Raw genomic sequence first — 26,724 nt, forward strand, 5'->3', positions numbered from 1 at the left:
CTTTGGAGCAATCACATGTTTTAAAACAGAAGAATTTACACAGGGGAAAAAAAGCTTCATTAATTACAAATGTGAAATTTCCAAATAAAAATGTAGAAACCTAAATGGGAAACATTGTTCTTCTCTAACCAGATTACAAGAACCTTGAGCCTATGACTACTCTAGAAATATCAGAATGATTAATCTAGTCAATGATATGGTACCCTTGCAGAGCATCAAAAAACATGAATAGAAAAGACCTGAACTTTGGTGTGCCTTTTTGTGCAAGATGTTTGTTGATAATTGCTGTAACTATTTTCTTGGATATTCTGTATAGAAGCTCACCACTCATGCATGGAGCAATATCTCAAAAATATTTCTGATATGTTTTTCTATATATCTTACTGCTTTGGGTTTATGTATGTGCAAAGTTCCATAACAAGAAATTAGCTTTAGCTGTGAAAACTACTAGCTAAGATTGCTTGAATGAGCAGCATATTCAAGAGAGAGTAAAAGTCAATAGCTTTGAGACTGTGCATTGTGTTTCACGCATTTGTTCTCTGGAAATTAATAGGAGCCCAAGGAGATAGTGACCTGAAGACTGACAGTGATAACTAGGCTCCAGGCTCAACCTGAGCTGTAAGCATACTCAACTGTAGCATCTGAAAATGCTACAGGGCCCAGCAATGAACCTAGCTTAAATGAAGCCCATGAAATGGGGGCTGAAATCAGCATTGGCCCCTGTTCAAGAAGTTCTTATGTTTGCTTGGGCCATTGAAAGTTTCTCTCTCTCTCTCTCTCTCTCTATATATATATATTGGGTTTTTTAACATATCATTTCCAACAATCATATAACATAACTTTTTATCTTGTACAATGTTTTAGACTTCAGTCAACACCTCTGATGATTTTTCATTCTTTATCACTTATTCTGCATTTCTTAATTTCCCTATTACCCTTAATTATCATTAACTAATAATTTTCCTCATAGTCTTTCTTGCAATATTTCAAATAATCCTCCTTACAAAACTTCTTGCGGTCCTACTAGCATAATCTGTTCTTTACAATTACTTTTCAAATAGTTCGTATATTTACTCCAGTCTTCTAAGAATCTCTGGTCCCGCAGGTTTCAAACCCTTCCCATTAGTTTGTCTAATTCTGCATAGTCCATCAGTTTCATCCACCATTCTTCTTTCATCAGTAATTCTTATTACTTCCATTTTTGTGTCAATAATATTCTTGCTGCGGGCCACTGAAAGTCTCATCTCTAATATGGGGAGCATTCAGATGTGGAATATCCACACCTGCTATCTTAAGTAAGAGAGACATTACAAGAGGAGTCTTATCTTTTGTTCAAGTTTTTAGCCCGAAACTAGCCAAGTTCACTCATCTCTGCTGCAAACTACATTCAGCAAACCTATCTCCATTTTTACCAGCTTCCACTTCTTTTATACTTGCTTTGAATCACTGCAAACCATTTTTATTCTGAAGGTGTGCATATATAATTAGCAAATTTGTGATCTTCGACAAAGAGTAAATTGCATTTCTTGTACATGCTAGCAAAAGCAAGTTGTTGGTTTTTTTAAAAAGTAAAGGGTGGGGGGGGGGGAGAAAATCCAAAGTGCAGCTTGATTCTGTGCACATTTTCTTGGATGACAATCTTGAGTTCAATGGAGCATAGCTTTCTAGACCTAGTACACTGTTATAGTTGTAATCATTATCATTATTTAGAAGACACCCAAGTTTCCTAAACGCTGTCCAAAGACTAAGAGAACAGCATATTCCTACTAACTATATAATGAGCAAGATACAAATAAATATAACAGCAAAGAAAAATTGATTAGGAGCTGAGAGGAACGCTAGGAAATGGAGGCATATATATATATACAGGGTTGTATCCAGTGTTTGTCCTACTCAGAGTAGGCCCACTGAAACTAATGAACACAAGTTGTTTAGATTCACTTATTTCAGTGGGTCCTCTGTTAAACAAAACTTAGATAGATGCAGCACTGTAATATGTAATGACCAGGCAGAGTAGCCACTGATCTGGCAGGCCTGTGAGAAGAGGAACCAAATGGCAGTTGGCCACAGCTGAACTGATGAATACTGTCTCACCTGTCTCTGAGCTGCAGCCACATGAAATGTTATTGAGATACGCAGAGAAATAGCTAATGTGGAGACAACCTAGATGTGACATTTCACTAACGGCATAGCCAAGAGCAACCAGTGTCGTGTCATGGAGCTATCTTCCCACCACCATCAGTGCTGCTGACCAGGATGATGAGAGCCAGTGGTGATGCTGCTGCTCACAGAAGTGGGGGAATTAACAAATCTACTTGGAATCCTTTCTCCTAATTTCCAAGGAATTGGTTGAAGTCTTTTCAGCTTCATTGCATGCTAACATGATGATCTGTGATCTTCATTCCAGTAATTCTTTTTGTCATAATACAGATGTTTCCTGCAGCTGGAAGAGTAGATAAGCAATAACCTTTGCTGTTTGTTTCTGCTCTTCTGATTCATTTCTTAAAATGAATGTCCATCTGAAGTATGACTATATCGCCATCATTGCCTTTTGTCTCTGGAGGTGGGAATGCAGACACACTTACCGTATTTTTCGCTCTATAAGACGCACCAGACCATAAGATGCACCTAGTTTTTGGAGGAGGAAAACAAGAAAAAAAATATTCTGAATCTCAGAAGCCAGAACAGCCAGAACAGCAAGAGGGATCACTGCGCAGTGAAAGTAGCAATCCCTCTTACTGTTCTGGCTTCTAGGATAGCTGTGCAGCCTGCATTGGCTCCATAAGACGCACACACATTTCCCCTTACTTTTTGAGCCAGACTTGATGAACTTGAGCAAAGCTCCTCTTGTGGATAATTATCTCCTTTCTAGATCTGTCTTTTAAGATGAGTCTATGATCCAGGTCACTCATTCTAAATCCACTTGTGGATATTGCAAAAGCATTTAACAGTACATGATACTAAGAAAACACATCAGGAATTTTTTCTTTCAGTAGAAACTTGTGGATTTTAGTGAATAAAATCATGAATGGCTAGATGTCTACTGTTGCAAAGATAATGTGGCCTAAAAGGAGTGTCTAGCAAGGGGGGGGGAGACACAATATACAATATTTATTACCATCACAAGACAGAGAAACAGCTTACAGTTCATTGTTCAAGTAGAAATTCAAGGGTTTTCCCTGGTAAATCTTCTGTGGAGCATAGCTGATGCCATTAGCTTACAAATTCATCTTTGGATTGAATGATGCAACCTAACCCTTCAGACCCACTCCCGCTAAAACACATTTTTCATTATTCAATACCTAACAAAAAAAAAAGTAGGGAGGTTATGTTTCTGTGAAGTAACATTGAGAGCTGGGGGATAGCAAGTGTCATGTGAGCCATTATTTTGTATGTCTCTGAGAGCACCCATGCTCCTCCGACTGCTTTCTTCTATGGATGACATACTGCTAGGTTCAGCATGCTGCTGACAGTACTTGGTTTCCCAGTTAGTAAATTTGGATATTGGGGTTTTCGGTCTCAGGTGACAGAAAATCCAAGAGCACTGATTTCTAGTAAAATAAAACAAGAAATAATTATAGCAAGTTAAAATACCCCCCCACACACACACACACATTCATTTCCAATTCTATAAGCTAGATATAGCAGGCCACTTCTAGGTATTATAATGTGTGTCTGTCACTGGGTAACCTCCACTGCATAATGAAATGTGGCACTTTCTGCATGATGGCAGTGACTAGACCTATTTTTATGCAGCTGCATAGTTTCAGCATCCTTTTCAGCATCCTGCCATTATGACACATTCATATTTTTTTGTTTCTCATAGCATCAAGATAATTTCTTATATTCATCGGGGGAGTGGAATTTACTGGTAAGAGATATAGTCTGGCTAAAAACTGAGGGGAAATGGCACAGTTCTAGCAGTTAAAAGCTTCTGCGTTGAAGGTGAAGTTATCTGTTTCTGACCATGTTCCTTGTCATGCACAACATCATTTTGGGTTACATTTTTTCCCTTTTACTGTTTTGTATCACGTGTGCTGTTTGCAGGGTGATTACTGCACCAACAGCAGCCCTACCTTGTCCCTTGTTCTCAGAACCAGGTACAGATATTTAAAGTATGCACCCAATCTGATAGGGAGCCTGGACTGGGAGATGAAATCCCTATAAACAACAGCAACAGCCCTTTCCTGAACCTCAAGTCTGTGTCTGGGGGCGGGGGGAGCTCTACCTTTTTCATCCTTTCAAATCTTGGTGACACAAGCGAAGTCAGTCTCCTCATTCAGGATCATTAAATAGCAGCACCATAAGACCTATGGAGGGGGAGGGTAGCTTGATTATTCAGAGTACCATGTTAGGATCAGGTGAAGCAGACCTGAAATGCTGGATTTCTCTTCTCCTTCAAATGTCTTGCCCACTCACTCTGCATAGTGGCTCCCCCTACCCACAGCATTTCCCCACAGATGATTCCAAGCACATAATACAAAACTGATCAAACAGCTAACATGTTTTTCAGAAAGATTATGCAAGGCATCTAGAAATGCGTTTGGTGTGATTCATTAGGCTTGTTCTTACAACAGGCCACAAACCTCCCCCAATCCACCCCAGTGTCAATGATGTCCAGAGAAAGAGGATTGGGGCTGAAGGCTAAACTGTCGGTGAGAACAGTGTGTGAGACAGTCAAATCAAATGTGTGGGTTTTTGGTTTGCGGTTTGCTTCAATTTCCATAGTGTTGAAGTTAAAACTGGTAGCTCACTATTTCCATACTTTCTTTGGTGCCTTGGTGGAATTTATAAGCACCATAACTCTTTTGTGAAACCAGAGGTCATAGAATCTTAGAGTTTTATTCCACATATTATTTTCAGATCCTGAAGCTTGCGTGTTCTAGTTGGTCACTTCTGCCTGCAGAGGTTTTAACCCAGAAGAGTGGGGTTGTGGTGGGAGTTGTTCTAGACAAAGAACAAACTTTTATTTTTTCAGTATAATCCTCTTAATAGTGAAAGAAAACATAGTCTAGTTCTATGTTGTTTAATTGCCAGGAATGCTGTGAATGTGATACTCCTAGAAATTTTGGGTCATTCTTTGTCACAGATCATTTTCATGGGTACATTTCTTGTTTATATATAACACTAACATTTTTTTCAGCCTCAATTTAGATTGAAGGTTATAATACCAAGTGTTTAAGATGCCAATAAAACTGGTTCTCTAGTATAGATATATTTACTTATTTATGGTAAGTTGTGTTCATTTTTTAACTCCCCCACACTTTTATATTCAGGTACAGCTAATAAGCAAATACTTCGGAAAGAAAATAGGACAATATATCTTTATTTAAACAGTCAGCTCCATTGAGCTAAAAATACAGCATAGTTTTTTTTCCTGGTAGCTAGGCAACTGGAAAAAAACACCACTTACCTGAATTGCTGTTTACTTTGTATTTTTAAATCCCAGCTGTAGAGATTTTTATTCTCTGTACTTATGAGATGGTAGAAAGAGTAACTGTTTATGGTGTAGCTAAATTGTTTAATGTACTGTTTGGTGCAGGAAGCAAATTAGACATTGGAATAAGCGTCTCCTGTATCTGTAACAAGTCATTAGTAATATTTGATCTTTTCATAAATGTTTCAATATGTTATATATTATAAGCAACTGCCCTCTCTTGACTTGGGTGGTTGTCATAAATATCAGAGCGTATGAGGCATGAAATCAGTACATTTCTATTTTTCTGTAGAATGCAAATGTTGTTCTAGTCAACTGTATCTTCATAGCAATTTCAAATCAAGCAAATGGTCATAGTACACCATTTGCTTGACTTGTAAGAAAGCAAAGTAGGTTGTCTTTCTACTACTCTATCTACTACTATGTAGCATATTTATTTAGTAACATCTTGCTATAAAAAGGTTGAAGAGAGCATCTCATAGGCATAGCATATAATTTGGTGAAGAAGTTGAAATTCAATAATTTATTGAAAGATCTGGTAACTCCAGATTAATTCTGGGCCAGGCTACACAAGACCGATCCATATTGAGCACATGGGTGATTTAGGGCAGTGCAACAGGTTTTCCCTGCGCAGTATGCCGAGCCAAAGGGGCACCTTCCCAAAGCCTACTTAGCACTTCGTCAGCTTTGGGAAAGAGGCCAGAGCCCTCTAGGACCCTGGCAGAGCCTTGCAGCTCCTTTCTGAAAACCCAGCACATGAATCTGGGAAGGCTGGCTGACAGGGAACGGAACATCAATTTTTCCCCCTTACTGCCCCACTGAGGTTTACATCCTTACAGCCTGAGAAGAAAACTAAAAGCCGTTTCAGAATAATTGAAAATATTCGTTCAGTTCGATCCTATGCATGTCTATGCAGAAGTAAGCCTCACTAAATTCAAAGGGCTTACTCGCAGAAAAACGTGCTTAGGACTACAGCCTAGTTGTTGGGTATTTGGTGGATTAAAAATTGCTTTAGTGTTCATATTTACCTGATGAGTTTTCTAGCCAACTTTTATAATAATACTTCAGTGATGAGACTGGTCTGTAAAAGTGTACACTTGCTTGATCTTTTTTCTAGTTTTTGGAATAGACTCCTCCCAGTGCATGTACAGAAGAGGGTTCCTTTGGCCGATCTCATTGGTAGCTTAAGTCAAAGGCTTTACTAAACTATTCTGATTTTGAATTATACATTAATTTAATCTTGCAGTCTGCTCCCTCTCCATGATCTTGCAGTTTACACTTTACAAATACATGCATGCAGAGAGTATATTAGTGTTACATTAGAGTAAAAATACCATCCTTTGAAATACCTTTCATTCACTTCTTTTTAGGTATTTTCACACTATCTACTTGGGCATCCGAAGTAGACGGAGTGGTGATAGTGACAGATGGCGCTTTTATTGGAAAATGGTCTATGAGTATGCAGATGTGAGTATGCTGCATTTGCTTGCTACATTTCTAGAAAGTGCCCCACAACTGGTCCTCCAGCTCTGCATTGTTGTACAGACACGTACTCTTCAGGCCCTCCAAGGTAAGGATTTATTTATTTATTGGTCTTAATTAATATGTACAGATAAAACTGTATGCATATATGCAACCTAATGCTATATATACTGAAGTAAAGACCTAAGAATACTTTATTTTTAATGGGGGCTAAAAGAAAGCAAAGGAGAAATACACCAAGCTTCTGCCAAGCTGTTATTAATGTGTTTTGGATTTAACAAACTTAAATAATCCAATTTTCCTACACAAAAAGGCCAGGGTTTAAAGGGGAAATCCAGACATGCAGTTCCCTGTATGTATGGGTGGTAAATGCTAGCAGCCTTTATGTTGTAATCATGAGAGGCAATGTGCTTTTTTTACCTTCATTCTGGATCAATGAACGCAAGTTGGATTTGATGACTCCCAGGGTCCCTTCCAACTCTACAGTTCTATATTTCTGTGTTTTTAAGTGTTGTGAAAGTAGGAGACAGTGTAGCATTTAGGTTGAAGAGTGAGCTCTTATTCCACAGTACAAAACAAGCCATGATGCTGCCAGGTCAACAAAAAAATTGGCACATCTGGAGATATGCTACCAGGCTGGAAGCATGGGATGAACATTGGGGTTAGTAAAGAGGGCTAACCAAAATGAGCCAAAGCTGATAGTTGCTGATAGTTACTCAAAGAGCTTGCTTACCAACTAGGCTGTGTGACATCAGTGACAGAATCCATCTTTAGTAACAATTTGCAACTTTCATTGTGTCGCCAGGTCAAAAGAAGCACATGACATGATATTACCAAGGATTCTGTGAATTTGACATTCAACCTAGATTCCATTCTGTTGTAATTGCTTATTCTCATGGCCATTTTCAGACATTATTAAAAGTTTATTTTTACTGCCATTTAAGACTTTATTAAAGGCAGGGTTCCTGATTGCATATACAATTCATGGCTGTCTGTAACCAAATCATTCTACCCCAAGTCCCTCCAAAATAGACCCGCTTTGGCTAAGGACTCAGCAGACTCCAGTGTACAGCCCAAATGTCTATTGATCTAACAATCTCCATTTATAAAATTCCAAAATCTCATCTTCAAAAACTTTATTTAGTAACATTATTGCATTTCTTTAAATATGGGCATAATAAAGTACAAAATGTCATATGCTGGCTAGAAGCAGTATATGCTCATTCTGAAGTGGTATATTCTTCTGTCTGGTAGATTTACAAATGCAGCCATTCTTGCTGCAGACACTATACCACAGAAACAGTATGCTTGTAGTTATGATGTACCCTGGCAATACTATAGCCCAGTTCCTTCACCTTTATTCTGTGAATAGTTTTGTTCTAGGATATCCTTAATAATTGTCCTTTTAAGAAAGACTTCTTAATGAACATACATATTACTAATTGTATGCCAGTGCCTTGTACAGGAAAAGACTGATATACATGACACTACACACTTTTCTTTCAGAATGGGACATAAATTCCTCTTAAGATTGTTCCAAGCCTTCTACTTGAACTATTTTTAATGATAACAACAACAACAACAACAACAACAACAACTTATTTATACCCTGCCCATCTGGCTGGGTTTCCCCAGCCACTCTGGGCAGCTTCCAACAAAAGTCTCGAAAGATCTCCGGGATTTAAAATAATGCTCCATTCTAGCAATATTTCTGATAGCCATGCATATCAACATAATCCCCCCCATTAAAAAAAACCTAACAACTTCTGCATGTCAAGTTGTTTCAGATATGTTTTGAATGTGAGCTACTTTAGTGTTGCTAAAAACTTAGTAAATCTTAGAGGTAGACTAACCACATTATAATTATGATTATGATTCCCAGGCCATCTGACTGGGCTTCATATTCATATAGGTGATAATGCATACATGATAATCTTTTCTATTTTAAATGAATACACAAACACTCTCAAATATATACATTTCCATCCATAATAAGTTGCTTATAATGGCTCGCTGGGTTATTATGTTTGGGTTGCCATTAATTATGCCAAATGATATCAGTGAGTAAAAAACTTAAGCCACCAAAGATTTGTATGTAGGTGGATTTGCATGTAGGTTGTTTCTTTGTGAATCAGATTCTGTAAGTTCATTTTAGGTGCCACACAAGGCAGCAGAAAATATTGGAAGGAATACACCTTACAATAAAAAACACTCTCTGAGAGCACTCTCTGCAGAGGAATGAGAATCTAATGTGTTAGTGAATAGGAAGTGGTAAATATAACAAATACTGGGATGGGGGGAATGGGGTGCCAAAGATTTTAAAAACTAACTTCAATCCTTTTTTTTTTTAAGGCAAAAGTTGTGAAAAATTCTGTCCCTAGCAAACTTCTACTCAAGAATTGAGCATAATGATGATTCAGTGCAGTTCCTCAGATAATGTAACATTTAGGAGGGGCAGCTTACAGAAACATCATAGGACTGCATAAATGGTACTTAATTTCTCACAGCTGTGCTTTGCTACAGCTGATTTTATTTTTAAATCCCACAGCATAGCCTGTTACGTTTCTTCACAGTGAACTGTCAATTCGGGGGGGGGGAGGGTGGCATCTTTGCTATGCTTATTGTTTCCATGATCCATACACATCCTTTTAATTTTCTTCAGAAGCTATTGGCATGACAATACTTATTTAGCAATTTGTTCTCTGCTGCTGAGAAGACTAGTTATCAAGTAGATGTGATATGTCAGAGGCTCTGAACACAATTATTTACCACATAAACAATACATTTATGATGCAGGTAAATAACAATAGGATTGTTTTATAATGAAAATGAAACTAGTTGAGCAAATAATACATTTTACTGGCTACTGTGTATGGTGTTCACCTTGTCTCACATAGCTTCAGTCTCTTGAATGAAGCTGAGAATAATTTTAAAAATCCAAAACAATTTTCTAAATCTCATTGTGACATACTTCTGAGTAAGCAGGGATAAAATTATGCAGTGCCACCTTTTTATCCTATGAAATTTGTAAGAATTGACTTCTTTTCAGAACCAAAGTGCTACCACTATAAATATATTTAAAAAACCCTTTAATCCACATTTGCTTCAATAATAGTAATAATATACAGATATTTTGTTCCCACTGGTCTTGGTGGCTTGTTTTTGGTGTCATAGTTGCTGTGTGCCTGGTTATTTCTTCTACCTGTTGCCTCAGTCATGATGCTTTCAGTTCCATCTGTCATAAATGATTAAATGCCAATAATACTGAGCTCCTGAGAAGGCAGAACATTCACTTTTTAAAGACAGATGGGTCAGTAAGGTTCCAGGCTTGGTTTGGCTTCTTATTTAACAAGTTTAAATTTAGAAAGATTGGTTAAAATACTTAATACAGAGCTGAATTTCATAGCTTGATAGTAGCCTTGTTCAGGTGTTATTCATCAGTTTCTCCATGTGTGCTGTCCCTCCTTGCTCCTCCCCAAGTTGAGTGGGAAGGTCTGAAAGAGAATTCTACGCATGTTTGAACCAACATACTAACAAGCTTCCATTATTTGGAACCCTGTGTTATCAGAGTTCCCAATCATGGAGAGGCTTACAAATGCAAATCCCTGAACACACTGTTAAGAACTTCTTGTTCAATATTGGGAAAGCCAGGGGTTGAGTGGGTAGGAATTGCATACACAGGAATGTTGGGCCTGGGGCTGGCATGCATATCCTAATCACCAAAAGCTCACTGTAATTGGATACCACGCACAGGAGGATTGCCTGAATTGGAACTTTGTACCTTTGAAACCATTAAACATTCTGAAACTGGCACAGACCTTGCTGGTATGACCATTGCACCAATTTGCCCATGTTACACCAGAGGATCTTTTACAGAATCAAAGCCTTTTCTTTTCCGGAAGAAACTTAAAGATGTGCATGTTAAAGTCTGGCCTCAGCTACTTACCATAGGACTAGAACCAAGAACAGCTTGGTTTAAGATCTGGAACCTATCCAGCTAAAAATTAGAGGTTTCTCAAATATGTTTTTAGCAGAGAAGCTCAAAAACTGCCAGGCTGTGAACAGATATTGAACAATGCTGTGATCAGATTTTGGCTCATTGATCTTTGTAGCCTCTTGTGCTTGAAGAATGTACATGAAGAAGAGACATAATAAAACATCTTTCTCATCTTGTTTAAATGACAGCTCTGGATTAATCAGAATTTCTGCAAAACTGTCTATTTGGCAGTCAATCAGACAAAAGAAATATAATTCATAAACTGGAACAATGTTTTCATTGCTTTTGGGGTTGCTGTTTCTTGCATCCTTCAGATCTTCTGGGGTTATAGTCTGAAAATATATTCTGAGTGTATATTTTTCCATTGTTATTATGTTTCGCCTTCAGGAGAGGAAAAGTGAAAAATTGTAAATGGTAAGCTTTATTGCGAAGGGACGACTGCCTTTCCTCAAATGTTCATGAGCATGATTTAAAACAGGGCTAACCCTTCCTTTGACTCAGTGATAAAAATCCATGCTGTGCATGTTAATGATCCCAAGGTTCAAACCCTTGCATATCCAGGTAGGACCGAGAGAAATGCTAGAGAACCACGGCTAGTTAGTACATTGACAGCACTGAGCTCAATTATCTGACTTCTTGCACAGCTTCCTGTGTTCCTAATTTGGCAGGTTCCTATGTTGCTAATACTTGTAGTTAAGCAGTTTGCATTGTATTTTGTTTATGAACAGTTAATTAGAGTTGAAGCAGAACAACCTAAGCCACATCCAACCACAAATGTTTCTTAAAGGATATCTACATTTGAGACTCATTGCCCTTTCAGAGTATGCAGTCAAGGTAGCGTCATTGGGGAGGAGAACTACATGTTTTGTAGTTCTATGCATCTGCATGTTTTGTAAAGGTTACATTTACATGATGTATATCCTGCACTTTGTGAATATGAGTTTTTCTAATCTGAGAATCCCCAGACTCAGAGCCAGATTATTGTTGTGTACTTTGCATACCTGTTTTTAAAAGTTCAAGTAAATTGCAGCAATCGATTAGCATGCACCATGTTTTTGTGCTGTCTGAATAATGCAAACCACACTAGCAAAAAATAGACAATGTACAGTGGTACTTCGGTTTTTGCATGTCTCCATTAACAAACATTTTGGTTTTCGAATGCTATAAACACGGAAGTAAATGCTTCGGTTGTCAAACATGCCACACAGCTTCCACTGAGTGCAAGATCCTGAGGCCTAGCTGTCAGCTATTGAGTTTTTGGTTTTCGAACGTTTCAGAACTCGAACGGTCTTCCGGAATGGATTACGTTCGGAAACCAAAGTACTACTGTACACATAATGATTTGTTTGTCAGTACATTTATATCTTATTTTTCTATGTAGTAGTGTTCAAAGAGAATAACAGAAAGATTCATAAAACAATACAATATTGTTAAAAAAATAGAAAAAGAACCACAGATATCAACGAACTCAAGAAAAAATAAGCAGCGGCTTTTACAATGATAAGGATTCACAATTTACACATCAGTAATAATTCTCTTGGTTTAAGTTATAAACAGAAGACAATTTTCCGAGACAAGAGAGTTTCCCTCTAGCTTTTCATTTCTGATATTCCTCATATTTCCAAACTTCAGCAAAATCACTTGGTTCCCTATACATAGTACGAGAACACTATCCAAGTTATTCCTATGAGTCACCTACTTTACCTCTTCTGTGCTTCCCCCTCCTGCTGTCTCTGTCCTTAACAATCTGTTCACCATGCATAAACTAAAAGATCAGTTAATGAAGTGGTTATTTATGCTCTATTCAAACTTCACGACAAAGAATGCAATATAGAAAATGTGTATTGGTGAATTATATATTGTAAATGGGAGTTATAGCAAAGCCCTTCTTTGCTCTAGGGGTAAAGGGACCCCTGACCATTAGGTCCAGTCATGGCCGACTCTGGGGTTGCGGCGCTCATCTCACTTTATTGGCTGAGGGAGTCGGCGTACAGCTTCCAGGTCATGTGGCCAGCATGACTAAGCCGCTTCTGGTGAACCAGAGCAACGCACAGAAACGCTGTTTACCTTCCTGCCGGAGCGGTACCTATTTATCTACTTGCACTTTGATGTGCTTTCGAACTGCTAGGTTGGCAGGAGCAGGGACCGAGCAACGGGAGCTCACCCCGTCGTGGGGATTCTAACCGCCGACCTTCTGATCGACAAGTCCTAGGCTGTGTGGTTTAACCCACAGCACCACCCACATCCCCAGAATTAGGGATAGAAATACTTTAAATAAATAAGAATTGCCCATACCACAGCTTCCTTTTGGCAGTCCAACTAGTTTCCATTGTTGTAAGATGACCATCGTATGTGGAATTTACATGGTCTCCCCTATGCTAAAGTTCCTATTTCTGAAGTGAAGCTATTTTTGTTTAATTTTTTAAAAAAGGCATGGAAGACAAACAAAAGTGGAAGTTCAAATGTATTACAGTTGGTTTGACCTTTTACCAACCAATGACCTTATTCAAGTCACTGCTTTTTCTCTGACTGGATATAACATACTTTTTTATTTTACTGCTTCTGCTTTATTGGTACTAAAAATAACTACCAGGAAAGGTATCAGTACTTTTTACTGTCTCTGCTGCCAGGAAGAGAGAAAGCAGGCCAAATGACTTGGAAGTTAAGAGGACATTGAGAATGGCATCTTTTATTACAGAATGTTCTCAGCTATTGTAATTCCAGCTAGCATGCCCTCTGGCTGATCAGCTGGGGCCGAAAGCAGCAAATGGCCACCTCTGCAAAGTGGTGTGTGAGAGAGGAGGAGAAGCCTCCTGCCCTACTAAGCCAACAAGTGTCTTTGAATGCAGCTGAGGAAAAATGCACCCCTTCCCATCTTTGCATGAGAAAGGCCCAGTGATGTCTGTGTCCCATAACGTATACCAGATTTGCCAGCAGCATGTCCACAAGCCACTTTCTGCCTTTACAGTCTCTGCCACATACCTGTTCAGTGCAATTTGGTAATTTGCCTCCCTTAACATGGGATACTGCTTTAGAATGTACTAAGACAGGCCTCTTGCCTACGGCAGCTGCTGCTGTGCTCAATATGTTGCGGGGGGACGCTGGACTGAAGGTGGTGGACTCTTCCTCATTGGATATTTCTAAACAGAGGGCGGCTATCTGCCAGGGAATCTTCTGTTGTGACTCCTGTATTGCAGGGGATTGGCCTAAACAACAACAGCAACAACAATTTTATTTTTTATACCCCACCCATCTGGCTGGGGATCCTTCCAATGCTCCCATTCTATAATTTCTGCCCCAAAGTCCTGCCCTGACTGTTTTATTCCTGCTCAGCAGCTGTGGTCCATGCTTTTTGTTCCACTTTACTGGCTGCTACTGCTGAAGGAACTGTTATGATCTTTATGTTACATGCAACTCAGCCCACAAAAATGAATGTTTTAAAGAGATATTATGGATATGTCTCTCGTGAAAAACATGCAGTTGGGGAAAGGAAGTGGCTTGGATCTGTTCTACTTTCAAGAGTCCATTGCAGTTTGTTTTTAAAAAAATTAAATTAAATTTTACATCCACTAGGAATTTGCACCACAGTAAAGTCTTTGAAAGCAAAAGGTAAAGAGGGACTCTGAGCCATGATGGAGCCATGTTGCCATGTTCTTTGCATATTTTTGCACCTGGTTAGCATAGTGTAGCTGTATTTAATGCAGTGGCAGTACTTCAGATTTACAATTACGTAAGTGAAGGAAGAATAATCTTTTCAGGCTCTTTATGCATCGGCTCCAGATGGGAGTTCAGAGGACACATAATGGATAGAATTGAATTGATATCTAAACATTTTTTTAGCCTAAAATCAAAGAGATTCATAGGCAAAGCTTACAATATAGAGCTGATTGCAATACAACAGGCTGTGCTAAGTGCTGCCAAGGATATGGTTTTGTCAGCGTTTTAATTCCCAGCTAGTTTTCAATTACTTCTAACATCTGTTTTGTTTTTGTTTTTTTAAAATCACTTCTAGATGGTGATTGAGGAAACAGAGGTTTTGAGGCTTGCAATCCATTTTTAAAAAGCTTGTGCATTCAGAAGAAAAGGAGAAAATGTAGCTTCTGTTTCAATCAGCAGAAAATGTTTTCTGTCACAGTCTTCTTACAAAGATAATACCCTGCTGTATATCATTCATGCAAGGATCAAGTGATCTAAGGGTGGAAGCTGAATATGTCTAGGAAAACCCCAGTAAGAAACTCGAGAACCTTTATGATGGAGATCAATAAAAAAGAGCACAAGGCTTCAGTTGACAAAAATGATAATACAGAATAAAAACCATGGGATGTTGTTCTGCTTTTAAGTAAGTAAAGAAAAAGAAAAGGCCATTTCATTAAACCAAAAAATAGCAAGTTAAGAAATGAGAGAGAGAATATTTCCTCCATATAACAACATACCCATGAAGCTTGATAATCTTAGTATTATAGTTTCTTATCTCTGAAATACTATTATGTTAGGAATGGACAATCATAACTGAGAACCAAGCAGAGTATGACAATGGAATTAAGAAATGTGAATTGGAGAGACAATTTTTCTTTCATCAGCTGTTTCCTGGAGTGTCACAGCATTTGGCCAGTATACACTATACTGGATTTCTCTCAAATTTAGTCAATCTATGTTATTGCAACATTATTTGTGACATCTAGTACTAATGGCTACTAGCAAGGTCACTGCAATAGATAAGTCATTGGTCTGATCAATGCCTGCTTTGCAAAGTGCTGTAATGCTGATTAACAACCCTTCTCATATGTGTGCAGTAAAGGTAAAGGTAAAGGGACCCCTGACCATTAGGCCCAGTCGTGGCTGACTCTGCGGTTGCAGTGCTCATCTCGCTTTATTGGCCGAGGGAGCCGGTGTACAGCTTCCGGGTCATGTGGCTAGCATGACTAAGCCACTTCTGGCGAACCAGAGCAGCGCACGGAAATGCCGTTTACCTTCCCGCCGGAGCGGTACCTATTTATCTACTTGCACTTTGACATGCTTTTGAACTGCTAGGTTGGCAGGAGCAGGGACCAAGCAACGGGAGCTCATTCACAACTGGACTTGACTGTAAGGGGTCCCTTTACCTTTACCTTTATGTCCCGCTCAATATTGGCCAATATTAATCTCTTAATTAATGTGATCTATAGCAAGTACAAAGAACCTCCACCTTCTGAAGAAATACAAAATCCAATAGTGGCTGGCTGCCAGAATGCAGAATTGTTATAGTATTAGCCCTACAGAGTATGACACTTCTCTTCAAATGTATGGTGATAATTGAATAGCTAATGCATCTTATCTTTAGTCATTCCTCTTCGTGACTTGCATACATACTCATTTGCACCTACCCACAAGTGTTACCATGTAAATTAGCTCTTGGCTATAAGCTATAAAGTGATGATTTATAGTTTTAGCTTAGTATAGCACCTACATCGGGACGCGGGTGGCGCTGTGGGTAAAAGCCTCAGCGCCTAGGGCTTGCCGATCGAAAGGTCGGCGGTTCGAATCCCCGCAGCGGGGTGCGCTCCCGTTGCTCGGTCCCAGCGCCTGCCAACCTAGCAGTTCGAAAGCACCCTCGGGTGCAAGTAGATAAATAGGTACCGCTTTATAGCGGGAAGGTAAACGGCGTTTCCGTGTGCTGCGCTGGCTCGCCAGATGCAGCTTTGTCACACTGGCCACGTGACCCGGAAGTGTCTCCGGACAGCGCTGGCCCTCGGCCTCTTAAGTGAGATGGGCGCACAGCCCTAGAGTCTGTCAAGACTGGCCCGTACGGGCAGGGGTACCTTTACCTTTACCTTAGCACCTACATCAAGCATTAGTATTACAAATGATCACCGCTGAAGCCTTATTGAATACAGTGGTACTTCGGGTTACAGAAATATTACCTCGGCTTAAGAACTTTGCTTCAGGATGAGAACAGAAATCATGCTCCAGTGGCACGGCAGCAGCGGGAGGCCCCATTAGCTAAAGTGGTGCTTCAGGTTAAGAACAGTTTCAGGTTAAGAACGGACCTCTGGAACGAATTAAGTATGTAACCAGAGGTACCACTGTAAATCACTTAATGTACCACATTTTAGTATTTGTGCAGAATTCAGTTCTTACACAATGTTGCAGTATATAGTCTATATGTAAATTGGCTGAGACTGAGAGTAGGAGGAAGAAGTAGGTAGCATATCTGTGTTGTGTATGCTGTAGTGCTGTTTATCAATTTTTTTTTTTTTAAAAAATGACTAATTTGAGGAACAGAGATGAGTTCAAAGGCTGAAATAATAGAAAAGTAAAAGGTTGCATCCAACATTGCATCAGTGGCTTTCCACTCAAGTAATGGGACTCCACCTTCCTCTCTTCTCCCTGCATGCCATCAAAATCTGCTCTGGAGACAACGCCTACTCTCTGGAGCATATTTTGTGGGTGCGAAGAGGGCATTAATCACAACATGCTGAGAATGGAGAAGAAGGAAACTGATGCATTGGGGCACAAAGTTTGTTCTTATCTTGATTTATCAGGCCAAGAGATGTACATCTGAACCCTGTTTTCTAATTTAATATCTCAGATCACAGAAAAGTACTACCCTAAATCTAATTAAATTTCTCCACAGGTTCTTTATTTAGTGGTTTGCAGGGACAGATTGCACCTTTAATAACACTTTTAAAAAAACACACACCTCTGTTCACAGCATTAAGTCATATCTCTTCATTGTTCTAAGCAGTATTATCCACAGTCACAGTCAGGTTCAGGGTTTCATTCAAGAATATAAATTAAAATTAACTGAAAGTCTTGAATCTCAGTCTTGGTCCCATGGAGCAGAATTAATTTTCCTTGGTTAAAGGTTTTTGTTGTTTTCTTGCTAAACTAAAACAACAAGAGGATTTAAATAGACATTGAAATGCAGAGTGCACAAACTACAATAAAATATGCTGTAGCTTCTTTTCTCGCTAGTACCATGAAGTAACAAAGCCGGAGCACATTTCATGGCTCATTTTGACTGCAAGACACCGGTTTTTTGTTCAACAGAGAGCCAACCTAGGTATTTACTTAATATGAAGCATGCATCTACATATCTTGTTTTTCCTGAAATAGTTACAGGTGCATGACAGCCTGAACCTTACTAGGAAGACAGCATGTGGGAAGGAGAGACTTATCTATTCACTTCTCTCTCAAACACATTTTTTATTTCAGTCCAAAGACCCACAGAAACATTTTCAAAAGCAAAATAAGACAGAAATACAGGGAAAGGGTTCCAAGGCGGTTGCTATGTTTTATCCAGAGCATGTAGGTTTCTATTCACTTCTCTGCCATGATAAGAATCAAGATTATCTCACATGGCTAGGAGCCTTAAAAAAATGAGGACATTGCTGCCCTGTTCCCACCCCCACCTTGGCCACATGACTGAGCTGAACAGGGTTTAGAATAAATGTAAATCTCTCCTTGCTCCATCCCACCATGTTCCTAGAATGCCCTTTGGGGGGACTTATGCTGGTGTAAGTTCTGCCAGCTGAGCCCTGGCTGAGCTGAGAAAGCCCAAGATCTGCCTAATTCAGACTCACTCATCTCAGCAGATCTTGTGTTTGGCTTGATCTGTAGGTCGCAAGTACAATTAGCAAGAATCTGTCATCTTTTAAAAGTAGGATTGGAACTCAATCAATATATATTACTCAATTCACTTCTTCTCTCTGTTTGCTGTTTTCTGCTTTGCTTATGCAACAATTTGAGGTGTTTCATAGTTTATTTTGTTTTAGGCAATAGGACTTGATGCACATATACATGTTTGCCTTATCGTCCTCCCCCATTTTATCTTTTGTCCAGTTTGGAGCAATTTTTACTCAAGAGCTTTGAGCAAAATGAGGGATGCAGGGATAGTGAATTGAATAATACTGCACAAAATGTTCTCTTTGCTGGTTAGTGAACACAGCATCTTCCTTTAAATCCAGACAGAAAATTGCTAATAGGAACCATTCTGGAATCCTGAATGGAAAACAAGTATTTTGAATTGATGGCTTTCTGTGATTTTGCCGTAATAGCACACTTAGGGAAGTCTTTGAAGTGGAATAAAACATTTGACTATTTTTTAAAAACAAACACATAAATAAACCACAGGCCAAATACATTATACCAAATAAAAGTGGCAGCATAATTTAATATTTATCATTTATTAATTTATAAGGCTTTTCAGAATAGTCACATACAAAGTGATGTATAGTCACTAAAATATATCCTTAATATCAGCACTAGCTGCCCACCTGCAACCAAACCTGGATCAAGGTTCTTGTATTAATTTACAAGGCACTGATTGTACCACCAGAACCTTTGTATCCTACCTCAATAACTGAGATCAACTATGGTTGTTTCCCAACCTGGTAAGGTTCATCTGATACCAACATGAAACTAAGCCTTCAGTGTTATTGACTATCTTGTAGAATGCTCTTCCAGTAAACATTCAGCAGACATTGTTAGCATTTGTTTGCAAATACTTGCTGAAAACTTTTCTTTGCTGACAATCTTGTGCACACAACTAAAATAAAATTGTACAGTTCCCTGGTGACCTGTGATGTTCGTTTTTATGTGATTTATTGTGTTTATGTGTGTGTATACCACTTTTACATTTTTGTTACAAAATTGCAGTATATAAGCATTTTTATACACAATGGAGTAAAATAACAACCTGTGAAATACAGCAATGAAATCTCATTGCTATCAGACAAATTAACAGGCTAAAACTATCATGGGACACATGCCCAAAGAGCCGACCTCACGTTTTAATCCTCAAAGATTTTTCTGGAAACGTATGCCTTTATATCTCATTTAAAAGAGGTCAGCAATGAGACTAGCCTGACTTGACCCACAATTGCTCATTCTCACTTTCAAGGCTTAGCTGGCAATTTAAACCAGTCTGCTCTTAATCTGTTTGTTTTTATTATTATTGTAGAAATCTTGGTTTTACTGCATTTTTATTACACCAATTTGTGATTTTTAAATGAAAAGTTGCTTAAAGGTATTTTTTAAAAAATAAACAGAACACAGTAGTTCATATTTCCACCATCACTTCTGTACATTTGCACTTTTTCTGCTTACAGTTTTCTGCAGCTATTAGTGATCGGTTTGATGAGCTCTTGCCTCCAGACAGATTTTAAAAACAAAACAAAAGGAAAGTATTAATACCAAGTAAAGCTATGGTGTGAAATAGTCTGTTCCAGATTTGTTGCTAAAAAGAGTTATAAATTGGTAAACGAAAGGCAGGATCTTTCACGGTCCTTGAAATAAATCTAGGTTAGTTTTACCTGCTTACAATTTTTTTACCTGCTTAAAATTAATATTCCTGCTCATCCTGATAAATGAATGGGAAAGAAATGCAGCATTTGGTTGTGGAACTAAGAGAGATCCCAGTTATGTCACAACTAGAGGGGAAAGCATTGTATAATGTAGTGGGCATTTATAAGCAAAACGAATGGAGAAAAATTATTGGGAGCTCATGCACACTGCAATATTCTGCTATACCTAATGACTAGTGCAATGAAATTAGGCACAGGTCTGGGCTTTTAAGCTCCATGTCTAAGTGAGTCCTCTTCACCACAGCACTTTCCCCAGGAAAACCCATGTTTTACTGCTGAATTGGAGCAAGCAGCAATCCATGGAAAACCCAGTTTTCGTTTGCTCTGATTCAGTAGTAAAATGCGAGTTTTCCTGTGGAAAATGCCAGGACAAAAAAACCCAAAACCCTGATCAGATCAGACATGGAGCTTTAAAGCCCGTTTGGACCTGTGCCTAGAAACATGACACAAAATGAAATTTGAATGTGCCTTAACTACCCACCAGTGCAATATCCATTTGTGCTTTTGTACAGACAAAATCATGAATATATGTTAGGGATGTATGTGGCATATTTGTGATGTCTTGTACATATTGAGCTCTGCTTTGTGGACTGATTGAATGTTAGGCTTAGCGTAAAGTTCCAGTAGAATTTCACTTAGGGGAATTCCTTAGTGGGTGTCCACATAGTAAAGATATGAGCCAGGCATGGAGGAAGGTGTGAAAATTAGTGCACTCTGCTTATTAAGAAACATATAGATTAGTGGAATGGGAGTGTTGTGCTTTTGCTTTCCTAATCATGTTTCAGCCAGTAAGAAATTATTAGCATACTTACAGTAAAGTAAGTATTTTGTTTGCTCCCCTCCTTAAGATTCTGATGTCATGCTGTGCTGTTTCCTCTTCTGGTGATTTGTGCTGTATTGTTCTTATTGTATTCCCATTGCTTTCACTGGAAGCACAGTTAGCTGTCTTGAACCTTCTGGAACAATAAGTGCAGGATAAAAGTGATGGATGGATAGGGAGACAGAGAGATGGAGATGTATCAATCCATTCCAGATCATTTGGTTAACGAATATATATATATGGCTTTGGAATGCATGGACTGTTTGTGAATGTCCAGTTTCAATATACTATCACACAAAGCATGTTCTCTGTTTACTTGTACAGTGGTACCTCAGGTTACATACACTTCAGGTTACATATGCTTCAGGTTACAGACTCTGCTAACCCAGAAATAGTGCTTCAGGTTAAGAACTTTGCTTCAGGATGAGAACAGAAATTGGGCTCCGGCGGTGCGGCAGCAGCAGGAGGCCCCATTAGCTAAAGTGGTGCTTCAGGTTAAGAACAGTTTCAGGTTAAGTACAGACCTCCGGAACGAATTAAATACTTAACCTGAGGTACCACTGTATAGTCGTATCTCTGCTCCCAAACACCTTGGGAGTCAAACGTTCTGGCTCCCAAACAATCGAAAACCGGAAGTGAGTGTTCTGGTTTTCAAACATTCTTTCAGAAGCTGAACGTCCAACAGGGCTTCCATGGCTTCCGATTGGCTGCAGGAGCTTCCTGCAGCCAATCAGAAGCCGCACTTTGGAAGTCAAACATTTCAGAAGTCGAATGGACTTCTGGAACGGATTCAGTTCAGCTTTCTGATTTACGTCTGTGTATGGAATGATCCTGAATCAGGCATTGATAGATTCTGACTACTCCCATCCTGCATGATTACCTCATCACCAGTTTTTCCTACTTCCACAGGTAGATGACACCTGCCAAAAATCCTTACTGACAAAGTGCTGTGATTAGCTTGATCTTATGACTTCAAAGGCACTTCATCAACAATTTTGCCCCACTCATTTAGGTCTGTCCATTGCATATGACTAAGCTGTTAACAAATTTTAAAGGACTAATAATATAGAAACAAAAAATGTCCTTAGCCCACAAATGAACCTATCAATTAAACTGTTCTGCAGTGCCATCTAGTGGGAAATGCATATAACAATTTTGCCCAGGGCGGAAAATAGATTATATTACAGTACTAATACTTTCCTCACTTTATTTTAGACCATAGCCCAACTTGGTTAACTTTCATGCACATAGAAATAATTTTCTAAATGATCATCTATATTGCACATATAATACATATGCATTAATTAAATAGTGAGTTTTCCTTCTCTCCCAAACAGTGATTGCAAATCCTGTTGCAGACTATTATCTCTTACAATATATGGAAAAATCTTGCAGATTATTGTTCCTATTGAGCAGTGAAACAAGAATCAAAGTAGGGAAAACATTTTAAGAGATACTTGACATGTAGCATCCTAGAGGAAGGCTTCATGCAAAAGGTCCCAGGTTCAATCCCTTGCATATTCTGGTAGGCTGGGAAAGACCCCTACCTGAAACCCAGGAGATCTGTTGCTCTTCAGTGCAGACAGTCCTAACCTAGATGTCTATAAAGCAGCTCACTATGTTCCTGGGAGGAAGGAGGAAAACAGAGTGGCTTCTTGAAGAGTCAAAGGAAGTGAAGGGGGGAAAGCAGCAAAGAAACCTGATATAAAGAAGGTAGATGCCTTGATTTACATATTTCAGTTACAATTCCTGATTTGCTGCTAGAAAAGATCAGGCAGTAACAGAGCAATTTAGGTCTTCTCTTTAAAATGACTGCATGTTTGCTTTGCATGTCCATTACAATTCCAAATTAAGGAGACCTTACCTTTAACAAGAAGTGTAGTGAATCCTTGACTGCTAATAGGCCACACAACTGCAATTAATATTACCTTACATTTAATTATTTTTGTGGAAATTTATACCCTCTGTATTGTGCCTTGGTCAGACTACTGGAGTACTGTGTCCAGTTCTGGGTTCCACAGTTCAGTGGTGTAGTGTTGGCACAACCAGGCACCCCCACTATAGTTCCTTATCAAGGGGAGCTGCGCCCAGGCTGGCCTTTGGGAATGCTGCTCCACCTGTGAAATATACTCAGAGTCGCAAAGTGATTTCATGCTCTTTATTCAGCTCATAGTGGTGAGGAGGAATGAATGAATGTCCCCCTCAAGGTATCTGCTTTATATACATTATTTACACAATGGGCTGCACATGATTGGCTAATTCCGGAATTCTACTGTAAGCCAATCAGGTTGTGGATTCACTTCCATCTGGAGCATGATTGGGTGGTTCCTGCCAACCAATCATACTGCTGCATTGTTCTAGGACCAATCAGACTGCTGCATTCTGAATCCTATTGTTCTAGGACCAATCAGACTGCTGCCTTTTGGATCCTATTGTTCTAGGACCAATCAGACTGCTGCAGTTTGGATCCTATTCAACTCAGTACATAACAACCTGGGAGCGGAAGCATCGGGAAGGTGGTACCACTGCCCCTCTCCGATGTTGCAATTTCCAAGGCGGGCATTTGGGGAGCCCTGCAGCTGAGGGAGGAACGAGTCCATTTGGCCACGTTGCCTTGTGGGACTGATGCAGCTTGTTCCTCCACACACCTGTTGCGCCAAGGGAGAAACGAGCTCCATTTGCCACGGCTCCTTGTTAGAATTCCTGATCTATGATTGCAGTCATGGGATTTTTATCTATCACATGATGGTGTATGTTTTGACTCCACAGAGTGGGAAGTGACAGAAACAGGATGTTTGTGTTACTGTGTTCCATGAAGTGGGACTATTGTCCTTTGTTTTTCCCCTCTTTGCTGTCTGATGCTAGAGAGAGGGGGAGCCATGTTGCAGTGCTCCGTGTGTGTTTATATGTAAATAAAGTACCGTAGATTAGCCAAAATGCTGAGTTGCTGAGGTCTGTCACGCGAAATGCGCGAACTCTGCGGATCCCTAAGTGTGCCGGTGTCAGTTGGCATCGGTCGCTGTGATGTTTGGGCTGAAGAAAGCTTATGAAGCTCCCGAATGATCGACCAGGAGTGAGAGAACATGCCAGTCGGGCATGTGTCTCTGCCAGGGTCCTACTCGAGTGTAGGCTGAACTCCTGACACTCCTTGCAGTGCCAGTGGAGCTCATTTCTCTTTCCATGCACCTCGCAGGCTGACGGAGAAATGAACTTCCTTGTCCACAGCACCTCCTGGGGTTGGAGTCAATGGAGCTCATTCATCTGTGCTCTGGGCACTGGTGTCCAGAGCACAGAAGAATGAGCTCCATCAGCCCAGAGCCCGCGAGGCACTGTGGCCAAGGGAACTCATTTTCTCCTTGACCTGAGTCTGAAACAGGGCAAATCACCAGGGCCAGATGGACTGACCTCTAACTACTACAAGACATTGAAGGATTATTTGATACAACCTTTGTTGGAGGTCAGTAATGAAATAATGGAGGGGAAGAAGGCGCCTGAATCGTGGAAAGAAGCATTTATCACATTGATTCCAAAGTCAGAAACTGAAAAGACACAACTCAAGAATTACCGTCCCATCTCCCTTTTAAATGTGGATTACAAAATATTTGCAGATGTTTTGGCACGAAGACTTAAGAAAGTTTTAAGTGAGATAATACATAAAGACCAGGCAGGCTTTCTCCCGGGCAGACATATGTTTACTAACACAAGGAACATCATAGACATATTGGAACTTTTACAAACAAATATAAACACTAAAGCAGTTTTAATTTTTATAGACGCGGAGAAAGCCTTTGACAACATTTCTTGGAAATTTATGAAGGGGAATTTAAAAGAAATGGGAGTGGGACGGGGGTTTGAGAACGGGATTGAGGCAATATATTCAGAACAAAAGGCTAAACTGATAGTTAACAATGTGGTTACAGAAGAGTTTAAAATTGAAAAAGGTACACGACAAGGCTGCCCGATTTCCCCATTACTGTTTATTTCGGTTCTGGAAGTGCTCCTGAATATGATTAGGGGGGACCGGTTGGTGGAAGGGATTCAGGTCGGAGCGAAACAATATAAACTTAAAGCTTTTGCAGATGACCTAGTTCTGACATTACAGGAGCCGGAGTCTAGTTTGAAAAGAGTACTACAACTGATTCAAAACTTTGGTCGAGTGGCAGGATTTAAGTTAAATAAGCAAAAAACTAAAGTTTTGGGGAAAAACATGACAGATATTGAGTTGGAACAGCTTCAGAAAGAGACAGAACTAAATGTGGTTAAAAAAGTTAAATACCTAGGGGTAAACATAACAGCAAAAAATCTGAGTTTATTTAAAGATAATTATGAAAAATGTTGGTCAGAGATTAAGAGAGACTTGGATAGTTGGTCAAGACTAAAACTTTCTTTGTTAGGCCGAATAGCTGCCATCAAGATGAATGTATTGCCAAAAATGTTATTTTTGTTTCAGACACTGCAGATTGTAGACAAGACAGAGTGCTTCCGGAAGTGGCAGAAAGATATTTCTAAATTTGTCTGGCAGGGCAAAAAGCCCAGAATCAAATTTAAAATATTAACAGATGCGAAAGAAAGAGGGGGCTTTGCCCTGCCAGATTTAAAGTTGTATTATGAAGCTGCAGCTTTCTGCTGGTTAAAAGATTGGTTACTTCTTGAAGATACAGATGTCTTGGATTTGGAAGGTTTTAATAATGCGTTTGGATGGCATGCATATTTATGGTATGATAAAGCTAAGATAAATAAGGCCTTCAAGAACCATATTGTCAGAAAATCAGTTTTTAATGTCTGGACAAAATATAAAGACTTACTGGAGAATAAAACTCCGAGGTGGCTGTCACCCCTGGAGGCTAAGGCTCGGAAAAGAGCCAATATGGAGGCCAACTGGCCAAAATATTGGGAGATAATAGAAAAGGATGGTGACAACTGGAAATTGCAGAGTTTAGAAAAGATGAGAGACAAAGTGCGAGACTGGTTACACTATGCTCAGATTAAAGAAGTGTTTAAAAATGACAAAAAGCTAGGATTCCAAGTGGAAAAGTCAAAGTTAGAAACTGAACTGTTAGAACCTAAGACTAAGGTACTTTCAAGAATGTATAACTTGCTGCTGAAATGGAACACACATGACGAAATGGTAAAATCAACAATGATAAAATGGGCGCAGGATATTGGGTATAATATTATGTTTGAAGATTGGGAAAGGTTGTGGACCTCTGGGCTGAACTTCACTGCATGTAATGCGTTGAAGGAAAATGTGATGAAAATGATGTATAGATGGTACATGACCCCTGTTAAACTGGCTAAAATATACCATTCGTCTGATAGCAAATGTTGGAAATGTAAGGAAAATGAAGGAACATTTTTTCACCTCTGGTGGACCTGCCCTAGAGTGAAGGCCTTTTGGGAGAAGATATATAATGAATTAAAAAAGGTGTTTAAATACACCTTTACTAAGAAATCAGAGGCCTTTCTCCTGGGTATTGTCGGCCAGAGTGTGTTAAAAGAGGACAGAACATTCTTTTTGTACGCAACAACAGCAGCAAGAATATTAATTGCCAAGAATTGGAAAACTCAGGAGCTACCCACTGTGGAAGAATGGCAGATGCAACTGATGGACTATATGCAATTAGCCGAGATGACCGGCAGAATT

General features: G+C 39.4%; 1 protein-coding gene across 1 annotated transcript in view; it reads left to right on the plus strand.

Moving 5' to 3' along the window:
- The window catches only part of XKR4 (XK related 4), a 120,744-nt gene that overhangs the window by 74,846 nt on the left and 19,174 nt on the right, over window positions 1–26,724 (plus strand). The window contains exon 2 of the mRNA XM_083622985.1: window positions 6,808–7,007. Coding sequence (XP_083479111.1) covers window positions 6,808–7,007 — 200 coding nt within the window. The remainder of the gene's footprint in view (window positions 1–6,807; window positions 7,008–26,724) is intronic.

The sequence above is a fragment of the Podarcis filfolensis genome (assembly GCF_964270895.1).
Source record: "Podarcis filfolensis genome assembly, chromosome: 7".
NCBI lineage: Eukaryota > Metazoa > Chordata > Lepidosauria > Squamata > Lacertidae > Podarcis > Podarcis filfolensis.